The sequence below is a fragment of the Mustela erminea genome, chromosome X (assembly GCF_009829155.1).
Source record: "Mustela erminea isolate mMusErm1 chromosome X, mMusErm1.Pri, whole genome shotgun sequence".
Classification (NCBI taxonomy): Eukaryota; Metazoa; Chordata; class Mammalia; order Carnivora; family Mustelidae; genus Mustela; species Mustela erminea.
In genome coordinates, this window is record NC_045635.1 from 56136336 (window position 1) to 56158511 (window position 22176).

Consider the following 22176-nt stretch of genomic DNA (forward strand, 5'->3'; position numbering starts at 1 on the left):
TCTTTGTCACTGAGACTTGTCAATTTTACTATTAGGTGACGCGGTGTGGGCCTCTTCTTACTGATTTTGAGGGGCGTTCTCTGAACGTCCTGAATTTTGATACTCGTTCCCTTTGCCATATTGGGGAAATTCTCCCCAATAATTCTCTCCAGTATACCTTCTGCTCCCCTCTCTCTTTCTTCTTCTTCTGGAATCCAATTATTCTAATGTTGTTTCGTCTTATGGTGTCACTTATCTCTCGAATTCTCCCCTCGTGGTCCAGTAGCTGTTTGTCCCTCTTTTGCTCAGCAACTTTATTCTCTGTCATTTGGTCTTCTATATCACTAATTCTTTCTTCTGCCTCATTTATCCTAGCAGCGAGAGCCTCCATTTTTGATTGCACCTCATTAATAGCTTTTTTGATTTCAACTTGGTTAGATTTTAGTTCTTTTATTTCTCCAGAAAGGGCTTTTATATCTCCCGAGAGGGTTTCTCTAATATCTTCCATGCCTTTTTCGAGCCTGGCGAGAACCTTGAGAATTGTCATTCTGAACTCTAGATCTGACATATTACCAATGTCTGTATTGATTAGGTCCCTAGCCTTCGGTACTGCCTCTTGTTCTTTTTTTTGTGGTGAATTTTTCCGCCTTGTCATTTCGTCCAGATAAGTGTATATGATGGAGCAAGTAAAATACTAAAAGGGTGGCAACAACCCCAGGAAAATATGCTTTAACCAAATCAGAAGAGATCCCAAATCGTGAAGGGGGAGAAAGGGTATAAAGAGGTTCAGAAAGAAAGAAAGGAAAAAAAAAAGAAAAAAAGAAAAGAATTAAAAAAAGAAAATGAATAAAGAAAAACATAAAAAATAAAATATATATATATCAGATAAACTAGATAAAAAATGCTAAAAAAGAAAATGGTAAAATTAAAAAAAAATTTTAGCAGAACCGAAAAAAAATGAAAAAGAAAAAAATTAAATTAACGGCAAGACTAAAAAAATCACAGGGAGAAAGCCATGAGTTCCTTGCTTTGCTTTCTCCTCCTCTGGAATTCTGCTGCTCTCCTTGATTTTGAAACCGCACTCCTTGGTAGGTGAACTTGGTCTTGGCTGGGTTTCTTGTTGATCTTCTGGGCTGGGGCCTGGTGTAGTGATTATCAAGTGCCTTTGCCCCAGGCGGAATTGCACCGCCCTTACCAGGGGCTGAGTAATCCGCTCAGCTTTGCTTTCAGAAGCTTTTGTTCTTTGAGCGTTTTCCGTAGAGTTCTGGAGGACGGGAATACAAATGGTGGCCTCCTGGTCTCCGGCCCAGAGGAGCCGAGAGCCCGGGGCCCCACTCCTCAGTGCACCCTCAGAGAACAGCGCCCAGTTACTCCCGTCTGCCTGACCTCTGGCCGTGCTCCGAGCTCACCGAGCCTGCAACCGGTTCAAGGTAAGCCCAAGGTGTGAGCTTACTGTTGGCTCTGTCTCTGTACCCGGCTTTTCCGTTCCAATACCTGCAAGCTCTGTGACACTCAGACACCCCTGATCCTTTTGTGAGCCTGCGGGACCTGAGGCCACGCTGACCCCGGTGGGCTTCGCCCCGGTTTAGCCTCTGGAGTGATGTCCCTCAGCGGAACAGACTTTTAAAAGTCCTGATTTTGTGCTCCGGAGCCGGCCCCTCCCCCGGGGTCTATCTTCCCGTCACTTTGGATTCACTTCTCCGCCAGTCCTACCTTTCAGAAAGTGGTTGTTTTTCTGTTTCCAGAATTCCTGTTCTTCTTCTCTTCGATCTGCTGATGGATTTGCAGGTGTTTGCAATCTTCAGACAAGCTATCTAGCTGATCTCCTGCTAGCTGAAGTAGTCTCAGCCTGCTACTTCTCCGCCATCTTGACTCCTCCTCCTATTTATTTATTTTTTAAAGATTTTATTTATTTATTTATTTGACAGAGAGAGAGATCATAAGTAGGCAGAGAGGCAGGCAGAGAGAGAAGGAAGCAGGCTCCCTGCTGAGCAGAGAGCCCGATGGGGGACTCGATCCCAAGACCCTGGGAACATGACCTGAGCCGAAGACAGCGGCTTAACCCACTGAGCCACCCAGGTGCCCATTTTTTTTTATTTTTTAAATTACTTTTCACTGTACTAGACTTCATTGTTTATGCAACACACCCAGTGCTCCATGCAATATGTGCCCTCCACAATAACCACCACCAGGCTGGCCTAACTTCCCACCGCTCCCTCTTCAAAACCCTTAGATTGTTTTTCAGAGTACACAGTCTCTCATGGTTCATCTCCCCCTCCAATTTCCTTCAACTCCCTTCTCTCCAACTCCCCATGTCCTCTGTGTTATTTCTTATGCTCCACAAATAAGTGAAACCATATGATAATTGACTCTCTCTGCTTGACTTATTTCACTCAGCATAATTTCTTCCAGTCCCTCAATACTTTTTAAAAAAGACTTTATTTATTATTTATTTGACAGAGAGCAGGAACACAGGCAGGGGAAGAGGGAGAGAGGGAAAACAGGCAGGGGGAGAGGGAGAAGCAGGCTCCCCACTAAGCAGGGAGTCTAATGTGGGTCTCAATCCCAGGACCCTGGCATCATGACCTGAGCTAAAGTCAGATGCTTAATGATGGAGCCACCCAGGGTCCCCCATTTTCACCACTTTTATTCAACATAGTAATGGAAGTCCTAGCTACAACATTCAGACAAGAAAAAGAAATAAAAGGCGAGGAAGAAGTAAAATTTCACTATTTGCAGATGCCATGCTACTATATATAGAAAAAACTGAAGACTACCAAAAAACTACTAGTACTGATAAATAAATTCATAAAGTTGCAGGATACAAAATCAATGTTCAGAAAAGTCAATGCATTTCTATGTAATAATAATGATGCAGCAAAAAGAGAAATTTAAAAAACAATTCTTTTTAAAATTGCACCAAAAATAATAAAGTATCCAAGAATAAACATAGTGAAAGAGAAGAAAGACCTGTACACTGAAAACTACATAACATTAAAGAAATTAAAGATGACACAAAGAAATGGAAAGACATTCCATACTCATGGACTGGAAGAACAAGTATTGTTAAAATGTCTACACAACCCAAAGCCATCTAGAGATTTAATGAAATCTCTACCAAAATACCAGTAGTATTTCTCACAGAACTGGAAAAAATAATCCTAAAATTTATACAGAACCACAAAAGACCCCAAATAGCCAAAGCAATCTTGAAAAAGAAAAACAAAACTGGCAGCAGCACAATTCCAGACTTCAAGTTATGCTACAAAGCTCTAGTAGTCAAAAGAGTATGTTACTGGCAAAAAAATAAGTAGATAGATCAATGTAATAGAATGGAAAACCCGGGAATAAATGCACAATCGTATGATCAATTAATCTCCAAAAAAGGAGGACAGAATATACAATGGGGAGAAGATAGTCTTTTCAACAAATGTTGCCTCTAAAACAGCGCAGTTATATGCAAAAGAATGAAAATGGACCAATTTCTTACACCATATGAAAAAAAAACCTCAAAATGGATTAAAAATCTAAATGTGAGAGCTGAAACCCTAAAAATCTTAGAAAAGAACATAAGCAATAATTTCTCTGACATCATTTTTTCTAGGTATGTCTCCTGCGGCAAGGGAAATAAAAGCAAAAATAAACTATTGGGACTACCTCAAAACAAAAGCTCCTGCACAGTGAAGGAAACAATCAACAAAACTAAAAGGCAACCTGATGAATGGGAGAAGATATTTGCAAATGACATGTCTGATTAAGGGTTAGTATCCAAAATATATAAGCAACTTATACAACTCAACACCTAAAAACCAAATAATCAAATTAAAAATGAGCAGAAGAAATGAACAGACATTTCTCCAAAGAAAACATACAGATGGCCAACAGACATGAAAAGATGCTCAACATCACTCATCATCAGGGAAACGTAAATCAAAATTACAATGAGGTATCACCTCAAACCTGTCAAAAGGGTGAAAATTAAAAATATAAGAAACAGCAAGTATTGGTGAGGATGGTCAGAAAAAGGAAATCTGTGCACTATTGGTGGGTGTGCAAACTTGTACAGCCACTGTGGGAAACAGTATGGTGTTTCCTCAAAGAATTAAAAATAGAACTACCCTATGATCCAGCAATTATACTACTGGGTATTTACCCAAAGAATACAAAAACAATAATTCAAAGGCATACATGCACCCTTATGTTTATAGCAGCATTATTACAAGAGTAAAATTGTGGAACCAGCCCAAGTGTCCCTCAACAGATGCATGGGTAAAGAAGTGTTCCTTGATAGATGAATGGATAAAGAAGATATGGTATATATGTGGAATATATATAACGCAATATTACTTATCCATAAAAAAGAATGAAATCTTATCATTTGCAATGATGTGTTTTGAGCTAGAAAGTATTATGCTAAATGAAATAAGTTACTCAGAGAAAGACAAATACCATATGATTTCGCTCATATGTGGACTTTAAGAAACAAAACAATACAGCAAAGGGGAAGAGAGAGAGAGAGAGAAACAAAGAAACAAACAAAAAGAACAAGTAACAGACTTTTAACTATAGGGAGTAAACTAATGGTTACCAGAGGGGAGGTGGGTGTAGGAATGGATAAAATAGGTGATGGGGATTAAGGAGTACATTTGTTGTGATGAACACCAGGTGTTGTATGTACGTTTTGAACCACTATATTTTATACCTGAAATATTAACTACTTTGGAATAAAAAGCTTAATAAATAAAAGAATACTTTATTGCTTAAAAATACTAAACATCATCTGAGATTCCAGCAAGTCATAATATTTATGCTGGAGAAAGCTCTGGCCTTATTTTTGATGGCTGCTAACTGATCTGGGTGATGGTTCGGTTAGCTGTAGCAATTTTTTAAAATTAGACAATAATGAAGTCTGCTGAATTGACTGACTTTTCTTTTTACATGCCATTTCTCTTTAACATGTAATAGTGTTTGATGGCATTTTACCCACAGTAGAACTTTCAAAATTGGAGTTGATACTCTCAAACCCTGCCACTTCTTTATCAACTAAGCTTATTTAATATTCAAAATCCTTTGTTGTCATTTCAACAGTCTTTATAGCATCTTCATCAGTAGATTCCATCTCAAGAAACCACTGTCTTTGCCCATCCATAAGAAGCAAATCCTCATCTGTTGAAGTTTTCAAATGAGATCGCAGCAATCCAGTCACTTCTAATGCTATTAAGAAGCTAAGGCTATACCTCAGTACTGACCTTCACGTTCATCCAGGGAAGAAGTATAAAAAATTGCTCTTTCTCGCAGCAAGCGTTTTGAAATCGTGATTGGTTTGTGCCTTCTTGCTGTCACTCGAGGTGGAGGCACTGGGGGTGTACAACTTTCTTCAGGTGGACCTGAATAGATCTGTAAAAGAATATTTTGAGGAAACAATGAGAAAGACCAAGTTTTTGTCTCCCTAATTCTAAATACCCATTGATGCCTACCAACATTACACCTAGAGTTTGCCATAGCAATTCTAATATGACTAAAGGAATTGGGATTTTTAAAATCATTCCAGCTACAAACAAGTGTTTAGAAGTCTCCCATCATGTTTAAGACACAGCACCTGGCCCTTCACATTGTGGAGGAAAGAATGCAAACAAAAACTTGCACAGTCAATCCTGGATTTTCACTTATTCCCTGGAAAACCTTAGGCAAGTTACCTCCTATCTCTGAGTTTTAGATTCCTCATCTGTAACATGGGGAGATCACCACTACTTCACACGGTGTGATAAGAATCAAGTGAAAAGGGTAGTCAAGGTACATTGTATGGGTAGGGGTTGGTTGTGGAGGGTTACTAAAATGCACCCAATATTTCTAAAAGGATACCAAAGAAATTGGTGAAATTGTTTGCTTCAAGATAGGAATAATAAGTGGCTGAGGAAAGGATGGCGGTAACTTATTTCTTACTCCTATATCATCTTGATCTTTTAAAATTTCATACCATGGATATATTATTCAAAAAAGATGAGACAAACCATGGGAGACTGTGGACTCTGAGAAACAAACTGAGGGTTTTGGAGGGGATGGGGGTGAGGGTCTGAGTGAGCCTGGTAGTGGGTATTAAGGAGGGCACGTATTGCATGGAGCACTGGGTGTGGTGCATAAACAATGAATTTTGGAACACTGAAAAAATAAAATTAAAAAAATAAGAAAGGGTGAAAACAAAATGTCCTATCCATTGTAAAAAGTGCTGGACAAATGAGGGAGAGGGTATCATTACAAAAATTTTTTAAAGATTTTATTTATTTATTTGACAGAGAGAGACACAGCAAGAGAGGTAACACAAGCAGGGAGAGTGAGGGAGAAGCAGACTTCCCACTGAGCAGGGAGCCCGATGTGGGGCTGGATCCCAGGATGCTGGGATCATGACCTGAGTCAAAGGCAGAGGCTTAATGACTGAGCCACCCAGGCATCCCATTATAAGATTTTTTAAAGCAGGGTCCATGCCCAGCACAGAGCTCAACATGGGGCTTCAACTCATGACCCTGAGATCAAGACCCAAACCGAAATCAAGAATCAGATGCCTAACAGACTGAGCCAGCCAGGCACCCCCAAATGATTACAATTTTTATATAGTGTCATATGTATTTGAAAACCTTTCTTGGCTCTGGGAGAACTGAGCTTTTGGCCAGAGTGCACACACTCTGGAAGGACACGCACATGGTGAGGGAAGAAGGCGACAAATGAAATCAGCCCAAATGATGAGTGCAAAAAGAAATGCCAGAGACCAATATTGTATCAGGCTGCAATGTCACAGAAATTACAGGATTGGGAACACAAGGAAACCCTGTGTAAAAGCTGATCAATGATAGAAAATATTGCAAGCACAATCACAAGGCAATACACGTCTCAATGTCTCATGGCATAGGAAAGAGAGAATATGACATAGTAGCAAGCAGATAAACTTTGAGGCAATACAGTTTCAACACTAATAGTAGTAATATTCTGAATAATTACCATTTTGTGAGCATATGTTTATGCACTATAGGAACTGTTAAGAATATCTCTTGCTGGGGCGCCTGGGTGGCTCAGTGGGTTAAAGCCTCTGCCTTCAGCTCAGGTCATGGTCCCAGTGTTCTGGGATTGAGCCCCACATCGGGCTCTCTGCTCAGTGGGGTGCCTGCTTCCCTCACCCCCCTCTCTGCCTGCCTCCCTTCTTACTAATGATCTCTTTGTGTCAAATAAATAAAAATCTTTTTTTAAAAAAAGAATATCTCTTGCTATTTATCAAACACACCACGAACTTTTACTGAGTGTTTCATCTACCTGGAGTGCTCTTCCTCCAGATATTCATATAGCTTGCTCTCTTAATTTCAGTAGGTTATGATCAAATATACTCATTTCAGTGAGCCCATACCTCCCTGTATGCAATGCGTCCTACCCCCCCGTTTTTTTCTCCTTAGCATTTTGTATTACTTCCCAACAAAATATATTGTAATTATTCATTTTTTTGTTTTTGTGTCTGCCACTCTAATCTATTGTAAGCCATAGGGAAGTACATTATCATATTCACTGTTATATCTCCAGCAACTAGAAGAATGACTGGAATTGCTGAGTCAAAAGAAAAACACATTTAAAATACTGATATAAAAGGCCAAACTGTCCTCTGAAAACACTATAATAGCTACTTCCACTTCTAGTCAAGGTAGGACTACAGGTATTAGGTTTACATCTTCTGCAACTAATAATTTAAAAACTAGAAAAAATACACATGACAATGGGCTTTAAGACATTGGAAATCTGATAATGAAAGACGGTGATCCATGAGAGACAGGAAAAAGAAATGAGGTGAGTCTCATAATATTCCCAGCTTACAGCATGGAGAAAGTCTGTAAGCCATAATTTATGGAGGAAAGCTCAGAGGGAGCCCATCAGTCAGCTTAAGTTGAAGACACAAGTTGCAACTATGGAGAGGGCAAGAAAGAGAATTTTTCAGGGTAAAATATCAGAGAGAAGGTAGCTGCACAAAGAGCTCTGGAGAGCTGCAGAAGTTCTCTTTAAGACTTTAGCTGAGGTATGATTAATACTTATGTGTGAGGAAAGAACCACACAATTGAATTAGAGGGATTAATTACCTAAGATCACACAGTGCCTGAAAGAATTCCAGCTCTCACCAGCCACAGTGGAAAATCAAATAATTAAGTGCTATGGGTGGTGGGCACTGCAGATGTGCATCATGCAGGCAGCTGGCCAGCTCCAGCAGCATGAAGGCTGAGTTGTGACTTGGGTGTCATCATTCTTTTGTCTTAAAGTGGGTGTTCATCAGCATAAAATTCCCTCTTAGAACTTCTTTTGCTGATCCCCTAAGTTTGATACACTGTTTTTCTATGGTCATTTATTTCAAAATATTTATTTCCCTTTTGATTTCTTCCTTGACCCAATGGTTATTCAAGAGTGTGTTGTTTAATTACCACATATTTGTGAATTTTCCTCCTGTTACTAATGCCTAGTATCATAAAGTCCTGGTCAGAAAAGATACTTGGTATGATTTTAATCTTCATACATTTGCTAAGGCTTGTTTTGTGACCTAACCTATGATCTATGCTTTAGAAAGTTCCATGCACACTTGAGAAGAATGTGTATTCAGTTCATTTGGTCTGAGGTATAGTTCAAGTCCAATACTGCTTTATTGATTTCCTATCTGGATGATCTATATGCACTGATGAATGTGGGGTGTTTAAGTCCCCTACTATTATTTTTTTGTTATCTATTTCTCCCTTCAGATCTGTTAGTATTTACTTAATATATTTTTGTGCTTTAATGTTGGGTGTATATATACTTAAAATTGTTACATCTTCTTGAAAAATAGACTTATCATTATATAATGATCTTCTTTTTCTCTTGGTATAGTCTTTGGCTTAAAGTTTACCTTGTCTCATAAAAGTGTAGCTATCCCTGCTTTCTTTTTGTTTCCATTTGCATGGTATTATCTTTTTCCATCCCTTTATTTTGGGCCTATGTGTGCCCTTAAATCTGAAGTAAGTCTCTTTTAGGCAGCATATTATTGGGTCTTATTTTTAATACAATCAGCACTCTATGCCTTTTGATTGAAATTTTTAATATACTTACATTTACATAATTATTGATAGGTAAAGATTTACTAATTATATCTTTTTTATTATTTAGATTATGTTATGTTAGTCACCATACAGTACATCATTAGTTCTTGATGTAGTGTTCCATGATTCATTGTTTATATATAACACCCACTGTTCCAAACAATACTGTGCCCTCCTTAATACCCATCACTGGGCCAACCTATCCCCCACCCCATCTAAAACCCTCAGTTTGCTAATAACTGTTTTCTGGCTCTTTTGTAATTCTGCTGTTCCTTTCCTCTTCTCTTGCTGTCTTTGTTCTAGTGAACTGATCATTTTCTGTGCCGGTATGTTTTGATTCCTTTCTCTTTATCTTTTGTGTATCTACTTTTAGTTTTTGTTTTGTGGTTACCATGAGACTTTCCTAAACAAAAATATCAATATAAAAACCTCTTTTAAGCTGAGAACAACTTATCTTTGATCACACACAGAACCTCAACCATTTTACACCTCTTCACATATTTTGTTTTGTTTTTTTTTTAAAGATTTTATTTATTTATCAGAGAGAGAGAGGGGAGAGAGTGAGCACAGGCAGACAGAATGGCAGGCAGAGGCAGAGGGAGAAGCAGGCTCCCCGCCGAGCAAGGAGCCCGATGCGGGACTCGATCCCAGGACGCTGGGATCATGACCTGAGCCGAAGGCAGCCGCTCAACCAACTGAGCCACCCAGTCAAAATTTACCTCTTTTTTTTTAAAGATTTTATTTATTTATTTGACAGATAGAGATCACAAGTAGGCAGAGAGGTAGACAGAGAGAGAGGGGGAAGCAGGCTCCCCGCTGCATGAAGAGCCTGATGTGGGGCTCAATCCCAGGACCCTGAGATCAAGACCAAAGACAAAAGCAGATGCTTTAACCCACTGAGCCACCCAGGCACCCTGAAAATTTACCTCTTTTTATATTGTGTACCTATTAAAAATTATTATACCTAAAGTTTTTTTTAACACTTTTGTACTTTAACATTTATACTAAAGTTACAAAGTTAACATACTACCATATTACAGTATTAGAGTATTCTGAATTTGAGAATATACTTATCTTTACCAGTAGATTTTTTATTTTCATATATTTTTATATAACTAATTAGTGTCCTTTCATTTCAGCACGAAGAATTCCTTTCAGTACTTCCTGTAAGGCAGGTCTAGAGTTTATGAACTACCACAGCTTTTGTTTGTTGGCAAAGTCTTTATCTGTCCTTCATTTCTGAAAGATGACTTTTCCAGGTAAAATATTCTTGGTTGAATTTTATTCCTTCCACATTTTGCATATGTCAACCAACTATCCCTAAGCCTGAAAGACATCTGTGGGAAATCTTCAAATAGCCTTATAATGTTCCCTTATAGGTTTTACTTTCTCTCTTACTGCCTCGAAAATTCTTTTCATTTTTCATTTTACATGATGTCTTGGAGAAGATTGTTTCAGGTTGAAATTTTTTTTAATTTATTTTTTTTTCAGCATAACAGTATCATTATTTTTTCGCCACACCCAGTGCTCCATGCAATCCGTGCCCTCTATAAAACCCACCACCTGGTACCCTGACCTCCCACCCCCCCGCCACTTCAAACCCCTCAGATTGTTTTTGAGAGTCCATAGTCTCTCATGATTCACCTCCCCTTCCAATTTACCCCAACCCCCTTCTCTCTAACTCCCCATGTCCCCCATGCTTTTTGTTACGCTCCACAAATAAGTGAAATCATATGATAATTGACTCTCTCTACTTGACTTATTTCACTCAGCATAATCTCTTCCAGTCCCATCCATGTTGCTACAAAAGTTGAGTATTCGTCTTTTTTCTGATGGAGGCATAATACTCCATAGTGTATATGGACCACATCTTCCTTATCCATTCGTCTGTTGAAGGGCATCTTGGTTCTGTCCACAGTTTGGCGACCGTGGCCATTGCTGCTATAAACATTGGGGTACAGATGGCCCTTCTTTTCACTACATCTGTATCTTTGGGGTGAATACCCAGGAGTGCAATGGCAGGGTCATAGGCAAGTTCTATTTTTAATTTCTTGAGGAATCTCCACACTGTTCTCCAAAGTGGCTGCACCAACTTACATTCCAACCAACAGTGGAAGAGGGTTCCCCTTTCTCCACATCCTCTCCAACACATGTTGTTTCCTGTCTTGCTAATTTTGGCCATTCTAACCGGTGTAAGGTGATATCTCAATGTAGTTTTAATTTGAATCTCCCTGATGGCTAGTGATGATGAACATTTTTTCATGTGTCTGATAGCCATTTGTATGTCTTCATTGGAGAAGTGTCTGTCCATATCTTCTGCCCATTTTTTGATATGATTGTCTGTTTTGTGTGTGTTGAGTTTGAGGAGTTCATTATAGATCCTGGATATCAACCTTTTGTCTGTACTGTCATTTGCAAATATCTTCTCCCATTCCGTGGGGTTGCCTCTTTGTTTTCTTGACTGTTTCCTTTGCTGTGCATAAGCTTTTGATTTTGATGAAGTCCCAAAAGCTCATCTTCGCTTTTGTTTCCTTTGCCTTTGGAGACATATCTTGAAAGAAGTTGCTGTGGCTGATATCGAAGAGATTACTGCCTATGTTCTCCTCTAGGATTCTGATGGATTCCTGTCTCACATTGAGGTCTTTTATCCATTTTGAGATTATCTTTGTGTACGGTGTAAGAGAATGGTCGAGTTTCATTCTTCTACATATAGCTGCCTAGTTTTCCCAGCACCATTTATTGAAGAGACTGTCTTTTTTCCACTGTATATTTTTTCCTGTTGAAATTTTGAAGCACTTGTTAGCTTCACAAATCTCTCCCCAGATTTGAGAAGTTCTCAGTCATTTCTTTTTTTTTTTTAATTTTAATTCCAGTATGGCTAACATACACTGTTATATTCCTTTGAGGTGTATAATACAGTGATTCAACAATTCCACACATCACCCGGTGCCCATCAAGAGAAGTGTCTTCTTTAATTCCCATCACCTATCTCACCCATCTCCACCCACCTCCCTTCTAGTAATCATCAGTTTGCTCTCTATAGTTAAGAGTCTGTTGCTTGGTCTTTGTATGTGTGTCTCTCTCTTTTTTTCCTTTGCCCATTTGTTTCCTTTCTTAAGTTCCAAATATGAGTGAAATCATGGTATTTGTCTTTTTCTGACTGACTTATTTTGCTTAGCATTATACTCCCTTGCTCCACCCTGTCATTGCAAATGGGAAGATTTTACTTTTTATGACTGAATAATATTCAATTCCATTTATATACCACACCTTCTTTATCCATTCATCTACCATTGGACACTTGGGCTACTTCCATAATTTGGCTATGGTAAATAATGCTATATACACAGGGATGCATGTAGCCCTTTGAAGTAGTGTTTTGTATTTCTGGGTAAATTCCCATAGTGTGATTACTGGATCATAGGGTAGTTCTATTTTTAATTTTTTGAGGAACGTCCATACTGTTTTCCACAGTGGCTGCACAGGTTTTCATTCCTACCAACAGGACACATGGGTTCTTTTTTCTCCACATCCTCACCAACACTTGTTGTTTGTGTTTTTATTTTAGTCACTCTGACAGGTAATATCTCATTGTAGTTTTGATTTGCATTTCTCTGATGATTGATGTTGAGCATCTTTTCATGTATCTGTTGGCCAACTGGATGTCTTTTTTGGAGAAATGTCTGTTCATGTCTCTTGCCCATTTTTAATTGGATTTATTTTGGGGTGTTGAGTTGTATCAGTTCTTTATATATTTTGGATATTAACCCTTAATCAGATATGTCATTAGCAAATATTGTCTCCCATTCAACAGGTTGCCTTTTAGTTATGTTGACTGTGTCCTCAGCTGTGCAAAAGCTGTTTTTTTTAATGTAGTCCCAATAGTTTATTTTTCATTTATTTTCCCTTGAAACAGTAGACATATCTAGAAAAATGTTATTATGGCCAATGTCAGAGACATTATTGCCAGTGCTCTCTTTTAGGATTTTTAAGGTTTCATGTCTCACATTTGGTCTTTAATCCATTTTTTATTGTGCTATGTTAGTCACCATAGTCATCATTAGTTTTTGATGCGCTGTTCCATAATTCATTTTTTACATATGACACACAGTGCTCCATGCAATCTGTGCCCTCCTTAATACCCATCACCAGGCTCACCCATTCCTCAATTCCCCTTCCTTCTAAAACTCTCCCTTTGTTTCCCAGAGTCCATAGTCTCTTATGGTTCATCCCCCACTCCAATTTCTCCCCTTTTATTTTTCCCCTTCTCCTAATGTCCTCCATATATTCTTTATGTTCCACAAATAAGTGAGACTGTATGATATTGACTTTCTCTGTTAGACTTACTTCACTTAGCATAATCGTCTCCAGTCCCATCCGAATTGATGCAAATGTTGGGTATTCATCTTTTCTGATGGCTGAGTAATATTCCATCGTGTATATGGACCGCATCTTCTTTATCAGTTCATCTGTTGAAGGGCATCTTGGCTCTTTCTAAATTTGGCCTTTAATCCATTTTGAGTTTATTTTTGTGCAGGGTGTAAGAAAGTGGTCCAGTTTCTTTCTTTTCCATGTAGCTGACCAGTTTTCCCAATACCATTTGATGAAGAGATATTCTTTCCCTTTGGATATTCAGGCATTATTTCTTTAAATAAGCTTTATCCTATTTTTTTCTGGGATTTCTAGGACTTCAATAATTCACAGATTGTTTCTTTTAATGGATCACACAGTTCACACAGGCTATCTTTATTCTTTTTTGTTTTATTTTTGCTCCTCTGAATGTATGATTTTAAACACTCTTCACTAAATCTTTCTTCTGTTTGGTCAAGTGTGATGCTGAAGCTCTCTATTGAATTCTTCAGTCACTGTTTCTTGAACTCTAGAATTTCCCTTAATGGTTTTTATTTCTTTGTTGAACTTCTCATTTTGTTCATGTATTTTTCCCCTAATTTCATTTAGTTGTCTATCTTTCTTCTCTTAACATTCACCTAATTTCTTTAAGATGATTATTCTGAATTCCTTATTGACAATTCCTGGATCTTCATTTCTTTAGGGTCAGTTATTGAAATTTTATTAGTTTCCTTTGATGGTGTCATGTTTCCTCCATTATTCATGATCCTTGTGTCCTTGCATTTGTGTCTGTGTATTTGTCCAAGTAGGCATCTGTTCCATTTTTTGTAAACTGGCTTCAGCAGGCAGAACCCTTCAGCAGTTAGCTCATTCTGAGATCCTGATGGGCCATCGGTGGTGTCTGTGGGGTGACTTGCTGCTGGAGTTCTTGGACAGGTATATCTGGTGTGTGGGTGAGTAGATGGGCAGGCCTGATGCCCAAGGGGGTGGGCCTGGAGCTTGAGTCTATGATGATGGACCTGCAATCTGAGTTTATGTGGATGGATCTAAACCTGGACCTTGGTCCATGGGGGCTCACTAGGCTCAGGAGATTACTGGGATGGTCCTGGTATCTTGGTCCACAGGAACTGGCATGATGCTGGGTGGGCCAGGAGACTGGTTTCATAGGAACTGGCCTGGAGACTAGGGCCATGGGGGCTGGCTTACTACTAGAGTAAGCCTGGAGCCTAGGACCATGGAAGTTGACCTGTAACCTGGGGTCTTGGGGGTCAGCCTGAAGATTGGGTCTATGAGGCCTGGCCTGGTACTAAGGCAGACAAAGAGCCTAGGTCCATGAGAGTTAGCCTATCAGCTAAAGCGGCAGGTGTTGGCCTAGCACTGAGGTAGACCAGAAGGCTGGATCCACAGGACCCCACATGGAGCTTGAGCCACAGGGACAATCCTGGTATTGGAGCAGGCCAGGAGTCTGGGTCTGTGGGAGGTGGCCTAAAGGCTAGTTCTGTGGAAGCTTGCGAGTTCTGGAATCAACCAAGAGTCTGTGTGCACTGGAGCCCACCAGGAGCCTGGGGACATGGGGATTGACTGTGAGTGGGTGGGCCAAAAGCCTGGGTTTGTGACAGCCTACCCATAGCCTGATGTCTTGGGAGCTGCCTAGGGGCATGGGATCTGGGTGATGGTGGTGAGGCTTGAGGAACTGGGTTCACAAGAACCTGCTAGGCCTGATGCTGTGGAAACTTTCTGGGGCTACAAGAGTTACTTGGGACCACAAAAGCTAGAGGACACATGGGTGACATAAGGAACTGGGTTTTTAGGAGCCCACCATGAGATTAGGGCCATGGAAAACACCCCAACCTGCAGGAATTGGTCTGATCCTAGGGAGTGCCAGCTAATGGGTCCATGGTGAAGTCAGATGCTCACTTTACTCTCCTCCCATGTGTCTATCTCTGCACTGGGCTGTCAGAGATTGCAGGAGGGGTGAAAGAAATAACATAACAATCTTTCCTACTTGGTGTGTCTTTTCTTATTTCTATGCTTCACCCAGGTGTTGCTATCCCTAACCAGGATTCCTTAGTTCTTGTGAAGATATTTTTGCATATGGACAACTGTTCAAATTTATGTTTCTGGGGAAGGACTGGAGCTAGAAATTCCTATACTGCCATTTGGCCGATGTCATTCCACAATCTCCTGGCTTCTACTTCTTCACAGCCCATTTGCTCCTCAACCTGGTCTCTGTCCATACCACTCTTGTAACTCTTTATACAATGATTACCACCAACCTTTTAACTGCCAAATCCAATGGTCCTTTCTCAATCCTTATTTTGACTTTGCTCCAGCATTTGACAGAGTTGACATTCCTGCTCTATAAAGGCCTTATTCTTTACCTTTCTGAATGAACATATTTCTGCCTCTCTGAACACTGCCCAGTCTTTTTCACTGGCTCTTCTTAAATGTTGATCTTCCCAAAAATTATGTTTTCAGTCCTCTAATGATCTCATTTATCTAGACTCATTCTCTCTCTCTCTCTCTCTCTCTCAGCACTTTAATCTACTCTCATGGTTTGCATTATGAGTTTTCTCTAATAATTTCTATACCAGTATATCTGATTACCTGCTCAGTAGATGCCATTTGGATATCTCAACTTCAATATTCTGAAAATTAAACGCATTTAATTCTTTCCTTATAACTGTTTATTACTAAAAAATGTTGTTAATATCCAAGAGAGAAATCTGAACATTATTATCCTTGTATCCTCCCTCTCATATCTCACATCCATTTAATCACCAAGTTCTATCAGTTATACTTCCTTAATCTCTCTAATATATCCTCTATGTTCACTGCCATAGTTTCATATCTCATCATGTCTCTCTAATATTACTACAATGGTATCCTGTTTTTCTGTGCCTCCTCTCACTTCTTCCTTTAATATGTCTACCAAAGTATAGATTGAGTGACCTGTATAAATTCAACATTTAATTTTGCTCCTCCTCTGCTTAAAATATTTCAGTGACCCTACACTATCTTTGGCATAAATTCTAAATTCCTTAGTACACAAGGTGTTCTATAATCTGGCCACTGCCTGCACTCTCCAGTCTCATCTTCCATTATTTTTATATTCATACTATACTACAGTCATACTGAATTATTATAGTTCTTTACATATCATGTTTTCTTACTCTTTTGTGTATACAGAATTCTCTGTGCTTATAACACCATTCCTCTTATGGCACAGACTGCTAATTGTTTTTTAGTGTCTATCCCTTCTTCTTGCTTTTATTCATAGAAGTCACTGAGTTTTAGCTGGGTATCCATGCCTACATTTTCTAGTCTCCCTTGCAACTAGGTAAGACCATGTTACATAACATGTACTGAAGTTATAGGTAATAGAATACAAGTGAAAATTATGTATGTAAACTTCTGGTACATGTTTTTATGAAGAAATTTTCTTTTTTCCATTCTATCTCTTTTCCCTCTTCTCTGTGGGTGGTACTGATGAGTACCAAGAGATTGAAGCCAAGTGGTGAGGAGAGCAGAGCTGCCCCACAAATTCTGGACTGTTTACCTCTAGACTTCTCCATGAGAGAAACGAACTTTTCTTATCTTATTTGTATCACTGAATGTGTGGTCCTTTATGTTACAGGAGATTAGCTTGTACTTTAATTTATCTACTCCTCTTTAACTTTCAGGACTCAAATCAGGCATTACCCAATGTATGAAGGCTTCTCTGACGCCCAAACAGAGATATATTCCCCTTCCTTGTGCTCTCATAGCATCTGATATATATCTTCATCTTCAGTAGTTATTATACAATATCCTGAATGTTAGCTGGTCCAAATTCTCTGTCAGTATCATAAGTTTCCTAATAGTTAAGATTTTTGTCTCATTCATCTTTAGAAGTAAGAGCCCTACTAGGGCACCAGACAAAAGTTAGTGGCTCAATGGCAGTTTTCAGAATTAATAAATGAATCTCGGCTGCCAGGCCCCTCTAAATAATACAGCCTATTCTCACTTATTCCTTCTCCAACTGCAAATGGGAAAAGAAAGCATATTATATAGATTACTGACAGCTTTGATTTTGTTGGGGCTTTACCACTTACTAGCTAAGCAACCTCAGGCAAGGTAGTTAAACTATATGAGCCTGACACTTGAAGCTCAGTTTGCATTTTGCAAACAGTTGCAAAATTAGGATAATGATACCATCTACTTTATAGGGTTTTTGTAATGATTGAATAAGAAGATATATGTAAAGAGCATAGTTTCAACACATGAGATACTCAATAAATTATAACTATTAGCAATCCTAAAAAGGACTTAAACCCATGTTTCCTTGGATAAGGGTGATAAGTAGCTGGGGCACGAGGGAAGCTGAGATTGGAAGAATAAGAGGTGAAGTGGTTATGTGCTAATCAAATCAGGGGATGTGAACTTGTTGGTTCCTTGAGGTCTCTGGCAGATTAAATGATTTCATTTCCTTCTTCCAGTTACACAAATTATTCACTTCTCATTCCTTGAAGAACAGGCTGTAAAGAAGGAGATTTTAGGGGTGCCTGGGTGGCTCAGTGGGTTAAGCCGCTGCCTTCGGCTCAGGACATGGTCTCAGGGTCCTGGGATCGAGTCCCGCATCGGGCTCTCTGCTCAGCAGGGAGCCTGCTTCCTCCTCTCTCTCTCTCTCTGCCTGCCTCTCTGCCTACTTGTAATCTCTCTCTGTCAAATAAATAAATAAAAAATCTTAAAAAAAAAAAAGAAGGCGATTTTATCCATTCATCTGTTGATGGACATCTAGGTTCTACAATGGAAAGAACCTAGATGTCCATCAACAGATGAATGGATAAAATATCCTTCTTTACAGCCTGCTCTTCAAGGAATTACCCAGGCCCCAAGATGGATATGGGCTCACCAAATTCTAGGGTTTGTACTGAGAGCTTCCAAATTTACCTGTACAGGATGCTGGCTATAGTTCCTGTCTCCACCAAATAGACTAAGGCATTGGTTGGGAGTCTTTTGAGACCAGTTTTGCCAATGTGCCAGAAAAAATGCTTATTAGGCTTAAGTTCACACTCTCTCTAAGTGAGAAAAGTCTAGAAAAACAGAGAGGACGCTTTCTGCTGTGCATCCTCTCTAAAATTAAAACATGGCCTTTACAACCCTATAGTCAACACAGATTACAACATCTTCTCCAAAGCTGGCCTGCAGAGGCAAACCTTGAAGAGAGGCTTTAATGTGGAAATACTGGCAATTACTGTGGTAAGAAGAATCCACTACCTCTCTCTGTTCTGTGGGCCCTCCAAAGGTCTCATTTCGCATCTCTTTTTGAATGAGCTTTAACCTATGTGTTACTGCTATTCACAAGGAAATGGAGTAAATGGTCCTGCTTGCTCATTCAACTCTGGCCACTTCAGCCTCTTTGCTGTTCAACATGCCAAAATCTTCTGCCTCAGGGCCTTTGCTGTTCAATATTCTTGGAGCAGTTCTTCCCCAAGATATCCACCATGGTTTGTACCCTTAATTAATTTACTTTTTTGCCTAAAATATATTATATTATATTATATTATATTATATTATATTATATTATATCATATTATATTAATATCATCTTCTATAAGATGACAATCCCTTACCTTGTTTTATTTTTCTTCAGAGCACTTACCACCACCTGGCAAATATATCAAATTGTTTATCATTTGTCTTACCCAAGTAGAATATAAGATCCTTTGTTTTGTTTATAGGTATATACAATAAGAATTTAGTAAGTACTCATTTAACTAACAGATATCATTAGCTCTTCAAAAAATAGAACTATAAACTACAGATTAACTACTGACCCTCAGAAGGAAATCCTGGGAAAATCCTCATAGTTTCTCTTATGAGAAGAGAAGGGAGAGATGATGGGCCTATGGTCTCTGGACTCACTTTTGGCAGCCCAGTTTTAATGAGGGGATAACTTTTAGAGACAAAGGGAGTTAAGAAAGGCACACGAAAAGAAACCCAGTCTGCTCTACTCAATTCCCTATCAACTTCTTGATTATCCATAAAAAGACAATCATCTAACCAAGTTCTGAGAAAGGAATAACAGTATACCCTTTGAAGGTAGAAGAAACAAATCCTAAAGGAAGGGGAAACTCATAGTGCATGGGGCTCTCCTAGGGATGGATGGGGACAAACACTAGATGCCATAGGATACAAAAATCGTTCCTCTGTATCTCATGCAATCATTTCAAAGGGGAAGTGACATCAGTGGCAGGAAAGGGCATAAATGGTGGGACTAGATGCTGACCTAGAAGACCGACTAAAAAATGGCTTTGGTGGCACAAAATTTTTTTCCAAGTTCAAGCCGTGGGTCAGAGCTGTTTTTAATGACCAACTCCTATACAGTGTTTATGATGTACCAAGCACAGTTTTAAACATTCTGCATATATGAATTCATTTACTGATTTTTCACAAATTTCTTTCTCTGAACTTCCAAAGGGAATTTAGGGTTGATCAACTAGCACATTAGGGTAACCACATAATAAATTCCTCTATCCACCCTTTTTCATAGGATTAAAAAAGGGGAGAATAACTGACAACATAAATGGAAAGTTGAAGAAACTCACTAAAACTTGACAGGATCTCTTACTTTCCTCCACTCTGGTCACTGGAGTAGCTTTTCTATAGGTGAAAAACCAAGCTGGGATTTTTAAATCTTAGACAGACTAGGTCAATTCACTAGAAAGAAGGCTAGACAGAGGATTTGAGGTCAAAGAGTTGGCTAAGAATAGTATGCATTTTCCAAGGTACCCTGATCCTAAGTAGCAGGACCATGATATGAACTCAGATGTATCTGACTTCAAAGTTAACATTTTTCTACTATATAACGTAGAAGGAAACATTTTAAGCTTAAAAAATAATTCCTTGGGTGGAAAGGGTATTGGGCAAATGGGGGGTTATTTTCCCACCCTCCAAAACTCCAGCTAGAGAACATACTGATCTGGCTTTCTGTGGACTGGTTAGGAACACTTAGTGTTTTGTAGTCTTTGATAGTGACTTCAAGAAAAATCCCAGAGGGAGCCAGAGCAGAGTCTGTGGATAAACCAGTGCTTATTTGTTTGCTGGGTACATGGTGGCACTGAATTAATGTTAGCTGAGTTGAATTCTAAAGGCCTGGTCTAAAAAGTTCAATATTGAAGAAATACTATTTCACTCTGTTGGGCCCTGGGCATTGTCTAGGTTGTAATCAGGAGTCCAACTCCTGGAAATTCTTCTGAAAGCTTCTGAGAGCTAACACTGGATGATAAAATTTGTAGAGATTTGAGGGACAGCCAGAGAAGGATCAACACAGGGAAGGGGGTTCATGAACTTCTTGCTTGACTGGCCATATATTAACCCTCTTCTGGTTTCTTCTCTTCCATGTATTTAGGTGGGAAATAGAGAAGAAATTCAACACAAAACAATCATTTTTCAATTGCTAATTGTCATGAGGTGAAGATTCATTCAAACTCTCAGAAATTTTGGCAGAACTGAGCAACTATCCAAATTCTTTCCAGATGTTGCTTTAGGGCTACAAATACTAGATGAAAAGCATCTTGCCTTTCTATAAATCAAGGCTACAAGACTTGGCCTTGATGAAATCCATCTTTCCACTGAGTCCCCATTTATACTCTAGCTGAGGCTGTGTCAGGCTTTCTGGTGTTTGGTTATATTAGCAAAAGCTGTACTCTGAACTTCATCAGAAAAAAAAGTGGTATTGGGGTTAAAATAATGAGCTCTTAGCATTTGGCAGAGATCACTTTAAACATCAAGCGTGTTTTCTTGGGGTATGCACAGAAATTTGAAAATATCATGTCTGTTTTTACCAAGAGCCAACTTTTTAAAGAGGGCTGTTACCAGTTCTGTCTTTGGTCTCTTCAACACATAGTCTTTAAGGCCCATCTTGATGTAATAATCTAGAATCCTATCTAGTCTTACCCATACACCACACTATGTGAAAACTAATGTCCAAACAGGGGAAGTGACTTGCCCAAGGCTACAAAGCTAGTAGGTGGAAGAACTGAGATAAGAACCCAACAATTCTAATCCTCAATCTGGTACCCTATTCCCTTAAAACATAGTACTTCCTATATAAAAGTTTTATACTCCCACTGATTATATCTAATAGGTCTATAATCCATGTTCTGTCTGTCAGTTCATTCCCCTGTCGAGTTGACTTGGGAAGAGAATACTGAGAGAGAGAAACAATAGTCAAATTCTGCTAAGGACACACCCATGTACGTGGCATGGTTTATGTTTTCTACTAAGAATAAGATTGCATATTTCAAATGAAATTTTCCTTTTAGATATATTTAGGATGCTTTTAGGTGGGGGAAGTGAAGTTTTTGTATCACTTAACAACCAATAATTAAGAATGGTCTAGTGACAACTGAGGAAAGCCCATTTCACTACAAAGACTTAACAGATACCAAGGGAAAAGGATTGTGGAAGAAGGTCATCACTAAGATAAAGTTAATTTCCTATAGTAGTATATGGCAAATGGAGGTATTAAAATTCGGTGGGAAATACTACCTACAAAGTACTTGACATATTTATCTCATTGAATCCTTCCAACAACAGAGTGAGGGAGATCTAATTATTAGCTCCATTTTTAAAGTAATGGTAACTGGGCTCAGGGAGGTAGACTAGCTTGTTGAAGACCACCCAGCTAGCAAAGGAAGGAGATAGGATTCAACCTCAGGACCATCTGGTTCCAAGGCCTTTTTCCATTCTTTCCATCATATACTTA

General features: G+C 39.0%; 1 protein-coding gene across 6 annotated transcripts in view; it reads right to left on the bottom strand.

The window, feature by feature from the left end:
• Window positions 1-22176, bottom strand: part of OPHN1 (oligophrenin 1) — a 558586-nt gene that overhangs the window by 77475 nt on the left and 458935 nt on the right. For all 6 annotated transcript variants that reach the window (XM_032329488.1, XM_032329487.1, XM_032329486.1 and 3 more), the window contains one exon: window positions 5229-5376. In XM_032329488.1, the coding sequence (XP_032185379.1) occupies window positions 5229-5376 (148 nt within the window). The remainder of the gene's footprint in view (window positions 1-5228; window positions 5377-22176) is intronic.